At 36.4% G+C, this 18,688-nt stretch overlaps 1 protein-coding gene across 4 annotated transcripts in view; it reads right to left on the bottom strand.

Annotated features, from left to right (window-relative positions):
- Positions 1-18,688, bottom strand: part of PIGN (phosphatidylinositol glycan anchor biosynthesis class N) — a 166,166-nt gene that overhangs the window by 105,523 nt on the left and 41,955 nt on the right. For all 4 annotated transcript variants that reach the window (XM_061168923.1, XM_061168922.1, XM_061168924.1 and 1 more), the window contains exons 14-20: positions 13,075-13,153; positions 11,943-12,125; positions 6,644-6,783; positions 4,328-4,427; positions 4,131-4,223; positions 2,930-3,021; positions 679-787 (exon numbers count right to left, since the gene is read on the bottom strand). In XM_061168923.1, the coding sequence (XP_061024906.1) occupies positions 679-787; positions 2,930-3,021; positions 4,131-4,223; positions 4,328-4,427; positions 6,644-6,783; positions 11,943-12,125; positions 13,075-13,153 (796 nt within the window). The remainder of the gene's footprint in view (positions 1-678; positions 788-2,929; positions 3,022-4,130; positions 4,224-4,327; positions 4,428-6,643; positions 6,784-11,942; positions 12,126-13,074; positions 13,154-18,688) is intronic.

Genomic DNA, 18,688 nt, shown 5'->3' with positions numbered 1-18,688 from the left:
TTTATTGTTTATTGTTGAAAAGGAAAAAAAAAGTGGTTTCCACTCTTATCTATAAAAAAGCTATCATTTTACAGAATATGACATCATATAATCTCTTACAACCCTACTGGATATTATCTTTACAGATTAAAAACAAACAGACAAGTTTTATTACTGAAAATCACACATCTAGTACAAAGCATAACTGGGAATTGACTCAATTTTGAAATGTCAAGTTCAAAGTTCTTTTCACCACTCCAAAGCCACCAACCAAAGTGAAGTTTATTTTCTCCTAGTATGTCATCTGAAGTCTTAAACTGACTAATCTTCATATAAACATACTAAGCGGCTGCTTTCACTTCAAAGAACTTACTTTTTTCCTGACCCAAATTAGGACAACACAGAATCTCAGACCAGAGGAAGTCTTTTTCAGTTCAACTCTTTGGACAATACCTCTTATATCTCCTTAATCTCTGCTATCTAGGCGTTTTGGGGGGGCCTCCTGTTGACCTTTTTGCTATTTCATACCTTTTAGAGAATATATTTCCATGTAATATCTTAAACAGAAAACTCTTCTCAGCTGGTATTGAGGTTAAAAAAAACAGGATGGCATCTCAAGAACAAGATAATTAAATACAACTGTAAGATACATTTTAGTGTATCATTCGTATAACATAGTGTTGAAAATCTGTAACTGACCTGTAATAGATGTAACACCAGCTCTTCATTTACAAAACTATCTTTTCTTTTTATGACAGATGTTACAACAAACAGGGATAGCAGAAGAACCAGCAAGCCTGCACCCACTCTGTTTTAAAACACAATTCACAATTTCAAATTTTTGTAAGACATTTATAGAATATATGTCACATGAAAATATTAGATATTTTACTCTAATGTAGAACCTCTCAATCATTTGGCTTAATCAAGATGAAGTAACAAAATGAATACACAGGTGTAAGAAGAATAAAAATCTTAGAATAAAGATCCTGTGGGGATGGTGTCATTTGTAACTTTTCACACAATTTTTTAAGTATCTTCATCTTATCTCTATAATTTGATTTTTTTAACATTTACGCATACCATAATTCTCAGCTTGACTTGGACAAATTTACAGAAAACAATATAAAAGATAGCTAAACAAATATATCAGTATCTACACCATAAATTTTCTGACTATGAGCACTTACTCATACAAAAAGGAAAATCTACATTTATAATCCACAAATTGTTCCTCTCTATCATTGACGTTGGTGCTTTTCACAGCTGTTTCTGGCTAAGGGAAGGATGGAAGAGGGGCCACAAAAGCAGCATGTGGGTGATGCATTGGTACAGTAATGAAACAACAAATTACACTTTTTCAAGAACACCAGATACAGTATGGTACCTGAAGTCGAAGGAGACTAACATCAAGGAAATACTGTACTATTACTATTGAGTTCTATTTCTCACCTCCTAAAAATCCAAGTAACATAGGACGACTGAAATTATGTTGAGGATAGAATCTGGAACCCAGTAATATAATAGAACTATGTGAAAAGGAGTTGGTTTAAGAGAAATAAGAAAGAGCAAAAGGCAGCGTTATGGAGAACGTGAAGCAGGAACTCCCAGGAAAATGCTTGTTTTTGCTTTTGTTTTGATTCTTCTAATATTCTCTTTAAGAATCATGAGGGAAAAGTTAATTAAAACTTATGAAAAACAACCGTGTATGATTAAGATTCTTTGTTTTTGCTTTTTCTCCCCCATACCCTCTTAAAAAAAATAATTTGGTATTTCAATTAATTGGCAAATACGTTTTTACCTCAGAAAACTGGAGTAACAGGAATATTATAGCTATGTTATATACAGTTTTGCTCTTTCTTTTAATTTATCCTTAAATATTTCACGTATCTATCTTTGTAATTTTCTAAAGAAGGGAGATGAGGTGAGAGATCAAATGGAGAGTAGCAATTTCTCCATAAACCAGGAGGCAAAATGAAGAAGTTGCAAATATAGCTACTGGGAAACTTGAAGCACTGAGGAATTTATATTAAGAGGGGAAGCAACATAATTTTTAAAAATATAAATTAGATTTCTCATGATTTAACAAGTTTGCTTCCTGAATTAATCTTTACTGGAAGAGGTAAAGTGAAAAATTTCTATGAAGACCATTTATATAATTTCTTTTCCTTTTAGCATAAGTCCTTTTCAAATATGTCAATAGTGCTTGAGCAGGACAGATGGGTAGAGGCCAATGAAAGGAGGGAAAGCGGCTTTATAGAGACAAGAGAAGAGCTCACAGAGTAGTGGGAAGCAAAAAATAAAATGTTTGAATTCATCTTTGCACATGCTGTTTACAGTTTATGACAGCTGCAAAATGTTTTCACTTAGAACTAATAAAGTATGGCTTAGATAAAATATTCTTAGAATTCAATACAATTTTTTGAGCTCTGCTAATAAATTGACTTCCTGGAATAATTTCTGATCTATTCCATATTGTTATTCTCACAGAAATGAGATAAAATGTATATAATTTATAGGTACTTTAAAATGAACACATACTTTAAAAAAATATTGAGTTAATTTTCCTTCAAAAGATATACCCTCATCTATCAAAGATGGGGTTAGAATGCTAAAAAGTTGGTTACACAAAGTTCAAAAGAAAGTAACAAAGATGATTACATGATTAGAAAATAAGAAAGGAAATGTTAAATGAAATAATGACCATTTAATTTGCCAAGCGCCTGGCACAATTTTATGTTTTACAAAGGTCCAGAAGCACCTTCAGGGAGTTTTAATGCCTCTCAGAGCCTGATCCAAAATTATGACTAATGGTTTGATATTAGTATTTTAACTTCTAGTTTGTTCACATGATTTTAAACTCATGGCCAAGACTTGGTTCATATTTCATAGTGTTGATTGAGAAAAACAATTGCACTAAAAAGAAAATAAGTTAAAATATGGTGCATACACTAGAAAGATATTTGGCTTTCGTCCTACAACAGGCATAAGTGGGAACACTGCCAGGAGCAAACAGAAGAAAATCCAACTCAGTGAGGTGCTCTGAAATAAAGAAAAAAGTTATCTTTAGACAATTATGGTACAAAAAACTGTCTTCATTGTTTCACAGACTACATGGCTGTGAAACTAAAAGGAAAATTCAAAGCCTTACATCTCTTTACTTTAAAAAGTAATATAGTTACTATTTGTGAAGGATCTGTTATATAGTAGGCACTATATTAGGTATGATATAGGCATTATCTCATTTAGTTCTCACAATAACCTCAATAGGTAGGCTATATTATTCACAGTATTTCAGATGAGGAAACTGAGCTTAGAGATGTCAAAGTGTAAGTAGCACCAGATCTATTACTAGTAAATGAAACAGCCAGGATTTAGACTCAGGTCTGCTGTTTCAAAGCAAGCACTTCATTCAATTTATGTTCTACCATATATTGATGACATCTTTAAGAAAGCTGGCCTGCAATCATAATCAAATGATTATGCCCAGGAGGGAAATAAGTAAAAATACTTCTGTAATTAGATTAAGACAAAAAAATTGTCAATAGTCCCATTAATTGGAAAATTTTGTAGGTTCTCATAGAGTAGAAAGAAGATATTTCTATCTTCCTGCTACCTCCACCAAAAAGTATCAAAGTGGAAACATGAGAGTATTCTTTGTAGAAGCACACTGTAATTACCTACCTAGTTAAAGGCAGAAAATCAGGAGTAATTATACTTGAAAATAATGTATCATGAATAAATACTTCTCCAGAGAAAAACTGAGGTGGCTCCAGACCAGGAGGGAGGTGACTCCTCTGACTTGAGTCCAGAGTGTGGCCTCTCATGCCACCGCACTGCTCTGGGCAGTTCCTCTGTGGCATTTAGATATTTGAGCCTAAAGGAATCTAGGAAGTGCTTCAGAGAAGGACAAATCAGCTCTGCTTCTTGAGTATTTCAATCACCACAAGACCAGTTCACTTTGATATGAAAGTCTGCATGAATCACTGAAACCGTAAAGTCAACGTCAGTCCTCCTGTCAAAAGGATCAGGATCTTTATGTAAGGTCACATTCTACCCTTTTCTTAAAAAAATGAATAATTCCCTGAGTTAAACGCATATCAAAACAAAGCCGCTATGACTCTGCCTAATTTCAAAGTGAGTACTTATACCTTTGCTCGAGTCCACAGTGGAGTGATAAATGGCCAACCTGCAAACGCAATGAGTCCAGCTGTAAGCATATAGCGGTAGAAAAAACTGAGAACCTAGTAATGCAATCCAAAGAAGAAAGGGAAAATGAGGTCATTTCAAAGGAGTCACATGTGTATGAAAGAGACCTGAAAATGTGGTAACGTGGTAAATTACTTACTAATACTTCAACTCCCAGGATAAAGAGTAACAGGTATCCAACAAAATGACTTGGAGGGAAGGTCAACAGTAATGTGACCAAGCCTTGAATAACTGGAAATCTGTTTAACAAGATTATTTATAAAAAGATTATTTATAACCTATATTGAATATAAAAAAATTAGTTCTCATATAGTAAAAAATAAAAATTTTGTGCATAGAAATCAGGGAATTTTCAATTCATAGATTTTTCAAAAACTAAGATAATCTCCAACAGATTTGTTTCAATGGCTTTACTTACCTAAATCTTTTTTTGAAACCTAGTATTCTAGGAAAAATGTAACTTCTGAATTAAGTTGATAATGATCACATTAATTTGCTTGGTTTTTTTATAAACATTAATGACAATAAATGAATCTTATTGGATCTTAGTTTAAACATGGGCACATACAATTACAGATACAACATCAGAAATAAAATACAATAAACCCAAATGAATAAACATAGAGAACATTTTTAAAATTCACTAAAGTTAATTTTATATTGAAATCTCAACTGTCTTAATAAAATAAAGGTACGTTTTCCTAGTCTAGGTAGAGAAAAATCTTAATTGCACTTTTTCACTGGGTGAAATAACCTTTTCCAAACTCAATTTAAGATGTCACTAATTGTACACTAATTGTAATTAAATGTGAATTCATAACCATTAAAAATGTATTACATACTTGAGTCCTTTTTACATTTCATCACTGGAAAAATTTTTTTAGCATTGGTAGTGCATTATTAAGTAGGCAATTATAAAAAGTCAGTATCACTTGGTTTATAACCTTTTTCTGATTGAAAACAATGGTTACATAATGTCATCAAAACAATTAAGGTGCCATGTTAGGAAAGAAAAGCTAACACCAGTCAAAAGGAGAATGTTTCTTTTGTTCTCAACAGTGATGATTTTGTAAAATCATTTAGATTATTTCTAGAAGAAGAGTGAATTTTTATGTTTTATTTTCTTTATAATCTATCAAAAAGATAAAGATAGAACACAACATATTTTCAAAATCACTCTATCCTTAAAATTTAAATGTATACGTGTTCTTCATAAATAGAACATTTAATAACTCAGGAGGGAATTTTGGATAACACCTTTCATTCTAAAAATTTTTAAGCCAGAGCAAATGACATTAGGAAAAAATCCAATTTAAATATGTACATCCAGCAACCCTATTCCTTTCAAATGGAGAAGTAACCGTCTGTTCTTTTTGCCTTGTTTTTAAAAATGTTAACATTTAAAATATTTTAACATTAATTTTTATTTTTCATATTAAGAAGAGGTGGTCAAAGCTGGAGGTAACAAAAATTAGAAAAGAAAACACATTGTGTCATTGCAACATGCTCGCCAACCCTGACAACACCCTTATTCTGGGCTGTCATTCCCTGGTCTGCTTTCGGCGTCTGGTTTGCTCAAAGGATGCCCAAGACTAAGTTTAAATTCTAGATTACTGGTGCAAATATAGAAATCAACACAATCTGTAACATGACCCTCGCTGCCTGTGAACGTGAACCAGCCCAACATTTTAGTGATTTTCTTTTAAAATGCTTATAACTTGCATGAGAGCTCTACCTCTGATGTTTTCTACAATGATAAGAATCCATTTCAAGTCCAACTTGTGAGCAAGCACTTAAAGGTAGAACCACAGCATACAAGAATAATCTCCCCTAACCCCTGTAGGTATACATTACTAGATTGGATTTAATTGCGAACTTTCATTCATCTAGGTTTACATGATAGCTGGGAAAGGAGGGGCAAAAATGTATAGAACAAAAGCATGCAAATTGCTTTGTGAAACATGAAGATACACTGGAAACTGGGATGATGAGACAAATTCAAAACGTAAGTCACTCCTGACATAGTACAATCCATATTAATTATTTAAGTTTTACTCCAGATTTTTCTTATAAAAGATAACACAAAGAAGGGAATGAGGCCAGTGCTACCTCAGGGTAATCAAGATGAAGTCAAAAGGGAAAAGTAAAATAAAAAGGATGTTTAGGGAATTCCCCGGAGGTCCAGTGGTTAGGACTCTGCGCTTTCACTGCCGAGGGCCCCGGTTCAATCCTGGGTTGGAGAACTAAGATTCTGCAGGCCTCAAGGTGCGGCCAAGAAAAAAAAAATGCCTGTTTATATGCAACTTTATGCTGCTATGAATGAAATGAAAGGGCTTGGAGATTTGAGGGTATTATAATTATCTTTCATGACTTATGTTACAGAAATCTAATGCATTTAAATACAGATTTAACTGTCAGTGAAGTGAAAAACAAGACCACAAGATGTGTTACTTACTCTCTCAGAACCGCATACCATACTGGCAGTGGCAACAAGCAATATATGTAGTAAGTCCAGGGACAGGCTTGAATCAGCAGGAAAAGTGCTAGTAAAACGCCAACAGCTACAAAACTACATGACAGGAGATGGCTTGGTTTCTGAAAGTTAAACAAAACATTGAAAACACTCCAAACCCATGTTACTTGATAGGTTTTTAAAAGAGATTTTATAAAGTGAAGAAAATACATTACTTTCTTTCAGTGATTCTACAACTATATGATTAATCTAAGAACTACATTTAAAAAAAATCTGTCATTGGAGAAGCACATTACAGGAGAAAAAGCTGGATAGCCTGGAATTGTTGCAATTAGGTAATTCTCAATTTAAAATGACTATGCTCCTAAAGTTTGTTTGCAAGTAACTTGTTCGGAACTCTGAACATATTTCTCCTTAGTAACAATTTTATAAATGTTGATTGAGTTCACTGACAAGCCCACAAAAGCCCATTTAATCTACAACAAACTGTGGGACCTAATCTTCATTTGGAACAATGATTCTATCTATTCAAACTTCAACTTGACATGCTGCCCACGCTTCTCTCTCCATCACCCGACCACAGTAGGTTCATTCAGTCATATCTTCTCTCCCAAACACCTGCCGAACAAGAAAGGAGCTCCTCCATGTAAATCACCAGTGACGGCCTCCACAGGCCGTGGGTGCTCTGGGCCAGGAGTAATGATGCGAGGGTCAGGGACAGAAATGCCAATGATTGGGACAAGAACACACTTATGGAAAGCTGTGATGCTAAGAGCGCACGGGAGAAAAAAACAGGACTGGAGGGGTCACATGGTACTCTCTTGCCTCCGTGCCTTGTTTTCTCTCTCTCTGTTTCCCCCTTGTTTTGCTACCCAAACTAAATAAGGTGAGAATTAAGAATTACCTTCTGGAGTAGGGGAGGTTAGGGAGGAAAAGCAAGAGTTTTTTTCCCCTTTATAATTCCTCCCTCTGGCCTAAAATGTCACCAGAAAGGAAGTAAAGAAGCAAGAATAAACTAGGGCAGAGTTGTAAAAAGGAAGGTGAGACATAGCATTGTGATTAAGAGTTTGGAGCTACACAGATCAGAATTCAAATCTTGGCTCTGTCACTTGCTCACTGTATGACCATGAGCAAAGTACAAAACAGATTCTGAGACTTAATTTTACCCCATCTCTAAAATGCGAAGAATAATTCCATATCTATTTATCAAGGCTAGTAATGCTTAAATGAGATTATGAAAAGAGCTTAACAAAATGCCCAGAATATTACTACTGCTTAATAAATAATGGCTATCATTATCACCTTTATTTTTCTTCTCTCCTCCTCTACCTCTCTGCATTAGTCCCAAAAGTCACTACAGAAACCTCTCAGTGACTAGCACTGGAAATGGAGGTCCCATAGCAAGGGGTGGAGGAAGAAGGAGCAAGTCTCAAACAGATATGGACAGGTAGAGTCTCTAAAGCTCAAGGTGCCTGAGGCAGGGATTCACTTTAGGAATTGGGACTGGTTTCACGTCACTCTGAGGATAGTAAAATAATAAGAAAATAAGTTTAAAGAGTACCTAAAAAAGACACTCGAGCGATTTTCTAGAGTCAGTACAATATCATATAATTATCCAATCCTTTGACACATAAAGTAATCGACATTACAAATAAACATCTACTTGTAGGAAACCAAATCAAAAAGAATTCAGTTCAGCTAAAGTAAAAATTGAAAGGATTTTAAATAACAGGAATGGGGAACATTTTCTACCTCATCATCATTAACTCCCTGCCTCCCCAGACCCTCCAAAAAACACCTGATGATAATGAACCATGCTGTATGCATTGTCATCACTCCTCCATCCAACTAACAATGATTAAGTCGCACAGTCTACGCCATGCTCAGTACTAGGTGCTGGCCTATGAGGAGTTTAAACCATACAGGTGGAGATGGAATCCTGGGACTTGGTTTAAGGGGTTAACATCTTGTGATTTCCCTAAGTAGTGAGAGAATAAGGGAAGCATGTGGCAAAATAAGGATATTCAGTTCTAAAGCAAAAGACATCTGAACTAGCAAAAGCAAAGGAGAAGAGAAGATAGAAGTTAAATGCAGAGTTCAATTAGGAAGAGCTATGGCAAATTACCTTTAAAGAGAATGTTCACTGCAGAGTTGTCTGTAAGAGTGATAAACCTGTATAATCTGGGGGACACTGTCATGGAGAAGTGACAGAAACTTTGGAGTCAGACCTAAATTTAATTCCAGCACTGCTGTTCTATTTGCTGTCAATTTGACTAAACCATTTAGCTTGTCTCAAGCTCTGTTTCCTCATCCGGCAGTGGAGAGTAGAATTTGCTGCAAGCTCATCTCTCACTCCCCCCAGGCCCTCTATAGTCTAGCCGTATCAGTGACTTGCAGCCCTTCCAAGAAGCCATGCTACCTCACTCCTCATCTGGCATGTGCTGCTCTCCCTGCACCTTTTTCCTTTTTTCTATTGGGCTATCCGACTCACCCTTTAAGATTTGACTTTGGCAACAACTACCTCGGTGAAGGCTCCCTACACCCCAACTGCAAGCATCATGTTCTAATGCGTGCACAGCTGCAATCATCTCACATCCTAATTGCTCTCCAAGCCTCCCTTTGGTTAATGCTGTAGACTTCTGGCAACTTATTCTTCCTCCAGATGCTGTCACTTCACTAGATTATAAACTCTTGCTGAAGAAGAATCAGAATGTTTTGCAAACAGAACCAAAGGGTTCAAAATACTTTTAATAACCTCAACTGTAATGGTCAGTTTTATGTGTCAACTTGGCTAGGCTACAGACCCTAGTTAGTTATTCAATCACACATTAATCTAGGTGTTGGCTGTGAAAATATCTTGTAGATGTGATTAAAGTCCATAATCAGTTGACTTTAAGGGAGATTATCCTGAACAATCACGGTGAGCCTGGTTCACAAAAGGCTCTAAGAGCAGAACAGAGGGTTCCCTGAAGAAGAAACTGTACCTGTGGAGTGAAGCTTCCGCTCCTGCCTGCAAGTTCCAGTCTGCCCTTCCTGATGGCCTGACCTCTGAACTTAGGACCTGCCTAACTAGCCCCACAGTCACATGAGCCAATTCCTTACACTAAATTTCTTAATACAGAGATCCTACTGGTCTATTTCTCTGGTTTAACTCTAAGTGATAGACCAGCTCTTCATTAAATAAAGTCTAAACTCTATAGTCTAGCATTTGAGGCCTTTGATTACTTCCACCTAATCTATATTATCAGTATTATCTCTTATTAGGCCCTTGAACAAACCTCCCAAATTCCCCCCAAACTGAACTATTTATTTTGAAGGCAGCATGGTATAGAAAGAGCATGAATTTAAGTATTAGAGTTCAAGGACACCAGTGTGTCCTTGAGGAAAACATTTATCTCTCTGAGCCTAAATTCCCCCATCCATATTATGAGAATCATAACCATTAAATTTAGGGTAGTATTAAGCTTAACTGAATAACACATGTACAACATCCAGGACAGTCCTGGAATAGTACTGTTTAATAAATATTACTTATTATCCCAGCATAAAAATACATCTTCCCAACTCTGCCTCTATTTATATTATTCAATTTGTTTTAATTCTTCTCCTCTTCCTATATTCTGACTGTTAAATTTCCATCAAGACTTATTTTTTCCTGTTATCATCACCCTAACTAAAGTGAGATTTTCTTTATTTAAAATGATAGTCACTGTATCACATTCACTTAACATTTTATATTAAAGTTGTCAAACATTTGTTGTCTTATGTAATATAGCATAGTATATGACCTATACCTGATAAGGTGGCTATGTGTATACATCTCTTACCTACTTTATTTAATTACAAGCTCCTTGAGAAGCTTGTAATTTTGTATCTGAATTTTGTATTTCTTGGTGTATCCTATGAAGCATCTAGCATTGTGCTGTATACACAAATATTCTCTGCATTATCAGATTAATGAATAAAGAACTATCAGCTGTGAAATCTGCTGACACAACAATCTAAAGACATCATATCCCTTCTCAATAACCCAAAACGTCAAGACAAATACCAAAAGGCAGTGTTTGGCATTAGACTACTCTGGACTCAAATCTCAGTTCCTCCACATCCTAGCTGAATGGCCTTTTGCAAATTACTTAAATAGCTTCAGTTTCCTCTTTTATAAAGAAAAATTATAATGCCTACTTCCAGCACTGTTACGTTTAAAGTGGCAAAATAAATTTCAAATACCCAGCTGAATGCCTAGTTATATCCTCCACTAAAACACGTTTGTTTTTGTCTCTTTTCCTACCACGTAAGAAATGATTTCTACTCTAGCCAATTTCACATACATTCAAATAATGAAAATTACTTGGGGTAAATTATTTAAGATGCATTACAGCATTATAAAAAAATGGAATAAATACTACTGCTCTTCCTTCCATTACAGAAAAATAAAGTATAAAATTGAAAAAAGTTACCACTGGAAATGTCTGCAGACTATTATTATTAATAATACACCATTCAGGTATATTACTTTTTAGAGGATTTGGACATGGTAATAATCATTAGAGAATGAAGTAAAGGAGATGGAAGAGGCATATTATCCCTGGTAAATGACAGTAATATATTTTAAAAGAGTAAAGTGTTTTAATATAGTAAAACCATATATGTACTGTTATATTTTCTCAGTTGTATAAAGTATTATTAAAGAGCGGGGTTTTTTTGGCATTGAAAGTACAGTAAACTAGGGACTAATTCTTAAAATGAGGATATATAGAAAGTTCTGGAAATCTGTATTTAAGAATTTTAGAAAGATGAAAAAGGTAAGGATAGTTCCAGAAAAATGTATATTATTTTAAAAGGAACATTTTGAATAAGTGATTTTATTTCTTTCCAGCTCCTAAACTTAATATCAGATAAAGTTAAATATATTGCTTTGAAACTGTTTTCTGATCACCTGTACTGTAGAAAGATACGGAATACTTATAACATGCTAAATAATTATAAAAATAAACAGAAAAACAACACAGTTAATGCCATAGGCAAATGTAAATTACACAGCTATCTTTATAGCCTCTTAAGTTACAGGACCATTATTATTGATACACCCTTTTCCCAACTAAAGAAACAGAGATTACTGAGAAAAAAAGACCCAGTACAACAAAAGCAAATGAAAGAGTTAGCTTAGTACAGCATGTACATTATATGAACTCACTGCAGTTAATTTGATATAATTTCTTTCCTTAGTCTTATGATTTTACACCATCATCTGAATCTTCATTATACTTTCTGAACATACCTTGACTTCTTTACTAACGCCTCTGGTAAGGTTGCAGTGAGACTTGATGATCAGCAAAGAAGCATAAGATGTCGATCCCACAAAACCAAGAACGACATTGAAAGCCAAAAAGAATCTGTCATAAGTGTGATAATAGGACAATCCTTTCAATGCAAGATTAATCAGCTCCTTGCAAAGGGAGACCTATGGAGAAAGAAAAATATAACTTGCCACATGCAAAGACAAAGAAAATCTAAGTTTCAAAGGAAGAAAAATTATTAAAGTAACCATAGATGATTGATCAAAAACAGATTTTGATTGTTCAAGGACCTTCTTGCAAAGTATAAGAAAAATTCCTGAATAAAATAAATTTCTAAATCTTGATAAGAAAGGACATTTAAAATGCAAACTATCTACGAGATGTGCAATGATTTTAAATGATTCTAAATGATTCATTTTGTGGAAATTATCTTCAAATGACACATGAAAGAAATGGTTCTCTAATATAGGTCCCTGATAGGAGATGCCCACATTTACATTTTTTGACTTTCTCATATCAGACTACCCAAATCAGTTATAAAACATTATTAAAATAGCTTAATATTTTAGTGGAGAAGAGTAGCTTGCCACTGTAAAACCGTAACAAAAATAAGCATTAGAAATGCCATCATACTACTTAGGCAATTTTAGAAACCAAAAATAGAATTCTTTCTTACTTTAAAATTATATGATCATTTAAAACAGAGAAAATTAATGAAAAACATAGTAGGGTAGGAGTTGGGAAAAGTCAGAGCTTCAGTATGAACCATTAGATTTCTAATAGTGTGAAGCTAATTCTAAATGCACAGATATGTCATGTTCTAAAATATTATGCATAAATAAGTTGGATGACAGAAGCTTGGAATATACTTTCTCATTATAGAGAACAGCAATTGTTCATTTCCAATGTTAACCTAAAAAAGTTTACCTATAACATTACCTGAAATAAGAGAAGTATGTCCATGTGGATAAAGCAGGTACTTAGGAAATTCAACCCTTCCTTAAAGGTTCAGGAAAGCTCCCTGGCCTGCCCACTTTGCTCTCCATCACCATACTTGCCCCTCCCCATACCTGAATGATCAGCTATTTATATATACAAGGCCTGCATACTTACTGCTTCATCATACTTTTTCTGTTTTATATAAGATCTTGCTTTTCTTAAAATGTTGATCTGTTTAGAATCAGAAAGCGAGCTACAAAAGAAAAAAAATGCTTTAGGTTTAAAACGTTTCTTCATTTCAATTACATTTTTTCTTGGTTCTTCGCTTAATTGAAAATAAAAGGATGGTGAAAATTGAGAAAAGAAAGAGAGAAAGAAAGAAACAAACAAACTCTAAGCCAAACTGTATCACTGCTGGTTATCTGAACTCTTCCAAGAAATAACTTACAATTAAATTTGGTTTTCTTGACTCAAAGTTTCAACTGCCAAACTCCACTTATGACAGTCATACAATACATCATTGGAAGAAATGTAATGCTCTGGCTAACACAGAAATTCTGATTAAATCAATGTAATTAATGGAACAACAAACAAGTGGTCTGAGTTACAACACTCAGGCCTCTCATGCTCATGGTAGACACAACAGACAGGGCAGATTCATTACGGTGCTTTGTACCCTTGAGCCAGACAGGGCCTGACAATTTTCATTATCAAAGAGATCCGAGCAGAGCTTAACCAACAATTAAAGTTAGTGAATAATTTGAATCTATTTGCTATTTTTGTATTACACCATATACTTTTTTGGTTTTCCTATCTTTCATTTCTCTTTCCACCATTTCCCTGTCCTTGTTTTACCACAGTAAAAACCTTAAATACAAAGGAGAAATACTCCTAATACTGCATAAGTAATTTTTAAATAACTATATTTAAACACAAAATTGAATATATACTGCTTAACTAGCATCTACATTCCTAAAGTGAATACCTTTACATTTTAAAAGTGTAAAAAAGTTATTTAAGAATATATTAGGTTGGATCATTTGAAATTGATGTTTTTATATGTCAAAAACTACTAAATTAAATTTTGACAATTTCATATGGCTCAATAATCACTTGTCTTCTTTCTACTTGGTTTCAGCAGCTTCTAAAGAGATAAGATGGAGACTTTGTAGACAGTTCATCTTTTAAGCGATGTTATTAGTTTGGGTGGGTCACAGACATCTTTCAGAATCTGAAACTTGCTCTAGAAAAATAAATAATCCAAAATCTTACATATAATTTCAGAAAATTCAAGAACCCCAGAACTCAACTATGAACTCTCTACAGTTCTATAGAGGCTTGATTAAGAATCTGTGCCTACTCCAAGGGATCCCAGATCTTTCAACTCATGGGAACCCAATCACTTTGTCAGATTGTAGGAAAATCCCCCACCCCTGGACTCAATGGGATGTGGAAGAAAAAGGTACCAGGAAGCAAGAATACATGAAAGAAAAACAAGTTACTTCAAACTGTTGCCATGATCCAGTTCTCTGTCCTTCAGACACCACACATTTTGGAATATCTTCCTAGAAGTCTTAGAAATGGAATTACTGGGCCAAAGGGCACAGGCATTCTTTGAAGGCTACATCTAAGATAAATTTTCCAAAGTTCTGTAAAACCCTTCTAAGTTGATCTTCCTTCTCCTTGCTCTAATCCACTCCACTCCCTAAAATACTGATTACATCTTCTAATATACTTGAAATTGATATGGGTATATTATTGTCTACTTCATCAATTGTAAACTTCCTGGACTACTGATGACCATCTCCTTCTATTCTACTTAATTTCCCATTATCCCAAATATATACTCTCAGTTATAAAATGGTTAAGCTCTTCATTCTTCACCTATCTTGCATTCACGTCTGAGTTATTGTTCATAAAGATCCTCCCGTCTCTGCTTTCCAAAATCAAATCTTCATCATCCTTTATGGTCTACTCCAAATCTCACCTCACACCATTAGCACTTTAGTGTGGTCTCATCATCAATTTATTTCTCTTCAATTAAATTTTAACCTTCATGAGGGCAACTAATTATTTACATTAATATCAATAATACTCAGCAAAGTGCAAAGCACATAAAATGAATCAATAAATCTTAATTGATTAAAATGCTATAAGGAGAGGAGCTTCAAGATGGTGGAAGAGTAAGACGTGGAGATCACCTTCCTCCCCACAGATACATCAGAAATACATCTACATGTGGAACAACTCCTACAGAACACCTACTGAACGCTAGCAGAAGACCTCAGACCTCCCAAAAGGCAAGAAACTCCCCACATACCTGGGTAGGGCAAAAGAAAAAAGAAAAAACAGAGACAAAAGAATAGGGATGGGACCTGCACCAGTGGGAGGGAGCTGTGAAGGAGGAAAGGTTTCCACACACTAGGAAGCCCCTTCACGGGCAGAGACTGCGGGTGGCGGAGGGGGTAAGCTTCGGCGCCACGGGGGAGAGCGCAGCCACAGGGGTGCGGAGGGCAAAGCGGAGAGATTCCCGCACGGAGGATCGGTGCCGACCAGCACTCACCAGCCCGAGAGGCTTGTCTGCTCACCCGCCAGGGCGGGCGGGGGCTGGGAGCTGAGGCTCGGGCTTCGGAGGTCGGATCCCAGGGAGAGGACTGGGGTTGGCTGTGTGAACACAGCCTGAAGGGGCTAGTGCACCATAGCTAGCCGGGAGGGAGTCCCGGAAAAAGTCTGGAGCTGCCGAAGAGGCAAGAGACTTTTTCTTGCCTCTTTGTTTCCTGGTGCGCGAGGAGAGGGGATTCAGAGCGCCGCCTAAACGAGCTCCAGAGACGGGCGTGAGCCGCGGCTATCAGCGCGGACCCCAGAGACGGGCATGAGACGCTAAGGCTGCTGCTGCCGCCACCAAGGAGCCTGTGTGCAAGCACAGGTCACTATCCACACCTCCCCTCCCGGGAGCCTGTGCAGCCCACCACGGCCAGGCTCCCGTGATCCAGGGGCAACTTCCCCGGGAGAACGCATGGCGCGCCTCAGGCTGGTGCAACGTTAAGCTGGCCTCTGCCGCCGCAGGCTCGCCCCACACTCCGTACCCCTTCCTCCCCATGGCCTGAGTGAGCCAGAGCCCCCGAAGCAGCTACTCCTTTAACCCCGTCCTGTCTGAGAAAAGAACAGATGCCCTCAGGCGACCTACACACAGAGGCGGGGCCAATTCCAAAGCTGAACCCTCGGAGCTGTGCGAACAAAGAAGAGAAAGGGAAATTTCTCCCAGCAGCCTCAGGAGCAGTGGATTAAATCTCCACAAACAACTTGATGTACCCTGCATATGTGGAATACCTGTATAGACAACGAATCATCCCAAATTGAGGAGGTAGACTTTGGGAGCAACGATACATACATATTTTTTCCTTTTTCTCTTTTTGTGAGTGTGTATGTGTATGCTTCTGTGTGTGATTTTGTCTGTATACTTTTGCTTTTACCAATTGTCCTAGGGTTCTGTCTGTCCGTTTTTTTGTTTGTTTTTATTTTAGTATAGTTTTTAGCACTTCTTATCATTGGTGGATTTGTGTTTTTGGTTTGGTTGCTCTCCTCTTTCTTTTTTTTTTTATTACTTTAAAAAAACTTTTTTTTAATGATTTTTTTTTTTACCTTAATAACTATTTTATTTTATTTTATCTTCTTCTTTCTTTCTTTCTTTCTTTTCTCCCTTTTATCCTGAGCTGTGTGGATGACAGGCTCTTGGTACTCCAGCCAGGTGTCAGGGCTGTTCCTCTGAGGTGGGAGAGCCAAGTTCAGGACATTGGTCCACAAGAGACTTCCCAGCTCCACGTAATATCAAATGGGGAAAATCTCCCAGAGATCTACATCTCAATGCCAAGACCCAGCTCCACTCAATGATCAGCACGCTACAGTGATGGACACCCTAAGCCAAACAACTAGCAAGATAGGAACACAACCCCATCCATTAGCAGAGAGGTTGCCTAAAATCATAATAAGGCCACAGACACCCCAAAACACACCACCAGACGTGGACCTGCCCACCAGAAAGACAAGATTCAGCCTCATCCACCAGAACACAGGCACTAGTCCCCTCCACCAGGAAGCCTACACAACCCACTGAACCAAGCTTAGCCACTGGGGGCAGACACCAAAAACCGCGGGAACTATGAACCTCCAGCCTGAGAAAAGGAGACCCAAACACAGTAAGTTAAGCAAAATGAGAAGACAGAGAAACACACAGCAGATGAAAGAGCAAGGTAAAAACCCACCAGACCTAACAAATGAAGAGGAAATAGGCAGTCTACCTGAAAGAGAATTCAGAATAAGGATAGTAAAGATGATCCAAAATCTTGGAAATAGAATGGAGAAAATACAAGAAACATTTAACAAGGAACTAGAAGAACCAAAGAGCAAACAAACAGTGATGAACAACACAATAAATGAAACTAGAAATTCTCTAGAAGGGATCAGTAGTAGAATAACTGAGGCAGAAGAATGGATAAGTGACCTGGAAGATAAAATAGTGGAAACAAATACTGCAGAGCAGAATAAAGAGAAAGAATGAAAAGAATTGAGGACAGTGTCAGAGACCTCTGGGACAACATTAAACGCACCAACATTCGAATTATAGGGGTCCCAGAAGAAGAAAAGTAAAAGAAAGGGACTGAGAAAATATTTGAAGAGATTATAGTGGAAAACTTCCCTAATATGGGAAAGGAAATAGTTAATCAAGTCCAGGAAGCACAGAGAGTCCCATACAGGATAAGTTCAAGGAGAAAAACGCAAAGACACATATTAATCAAACTATCAAAAATTAAATACAAAGAAAAAATACTAAAAGCAACAAGGGAAAAACAACAAATAACATACAAGGGAATCCCCATAAGGTTAACAGCTGATCTTTCAGCAGAAACTCTGCAAGCCAGAAGGGAGTGGCAGGATATATTTAAAGTGATGAAGGGGAAAAACCTACAACCAAGATTACTCTACCCAGCAAGGATCTCATTCAGATTTGACGGAGAAATTAAAAGCTTTACAGACAAGCAAAAGCTAAGAGAATTCAGTACCACCAAACCAGCAATTTACAACAAATGCTAAAGGAACTTCTCTAGGCAGGAAACACAAGAGAAGGAAAACACCTACAATAACAAACCCAAAACAATTAAGAAAATGGTAATAGGAACATACATATCGATAATTACCTTAAATGTAAATGGATTAAATGCTCCAACCAAAAGACATAGACTGGCTGAATGGATACAAAAACAAGACCCATATATGTGCTGTCTACAAGAGACCCACTTCAGACCTAGAGACACATACAGACTGAAAGTAAGGGGATGGAAAAAGATATTGCATGCAAATGGAAATCAAAAGAAAGCTGGAGTAGCAATTCTCATATCAGACAAAATAGACTTTAAAGCAAAGACTATTACCAGAGACAAAGAAGGACACTACATAATGATCAAGGGATCAATCCAAGAAGATATAACAATTGTAAATATTTATGCACCCGACACAGGAGCACCTCAATACATAAGGCAAATACTAACAGCCATAAAAGGGGAAATTGACAGTAACACAGTCATAGTAAGGGACTTTAACACCCCACTTTCACCAATGGAAAGATCATCCAAAATGAAAATAAATAAGGAAACACAAGCTTTAAATGATACATTAAACAAGATGGACTTAATTGATATTTATAGGACATTCCATCCAAAAACAACAGAATACTCTTTCTTCTCAAGTGCTCATGGAACATTCTCCAGGACAGATCATATCTTGGGTGACA

This window comes from Eubalaena glacialis, chromosome 15 (assembly GCF_028564815.1).
Source record: "Eubalaena glacialis isolate mEubGla1 chromosome 15, mEubGla1.1.hap2.+ XY, whole genome shotgun sequence".
Taxonomy (NCBI): Eukaryota; Metazoa; Chordata; class Mammalia; order Artiodactyla; family Balaenidae; genus Eubalaena; species Eubalaena glacialis.
Note: the sequence above shows the minus strand (reverse complement) of the source record. Positions and strands in the feature narration are given on the sequence as shown.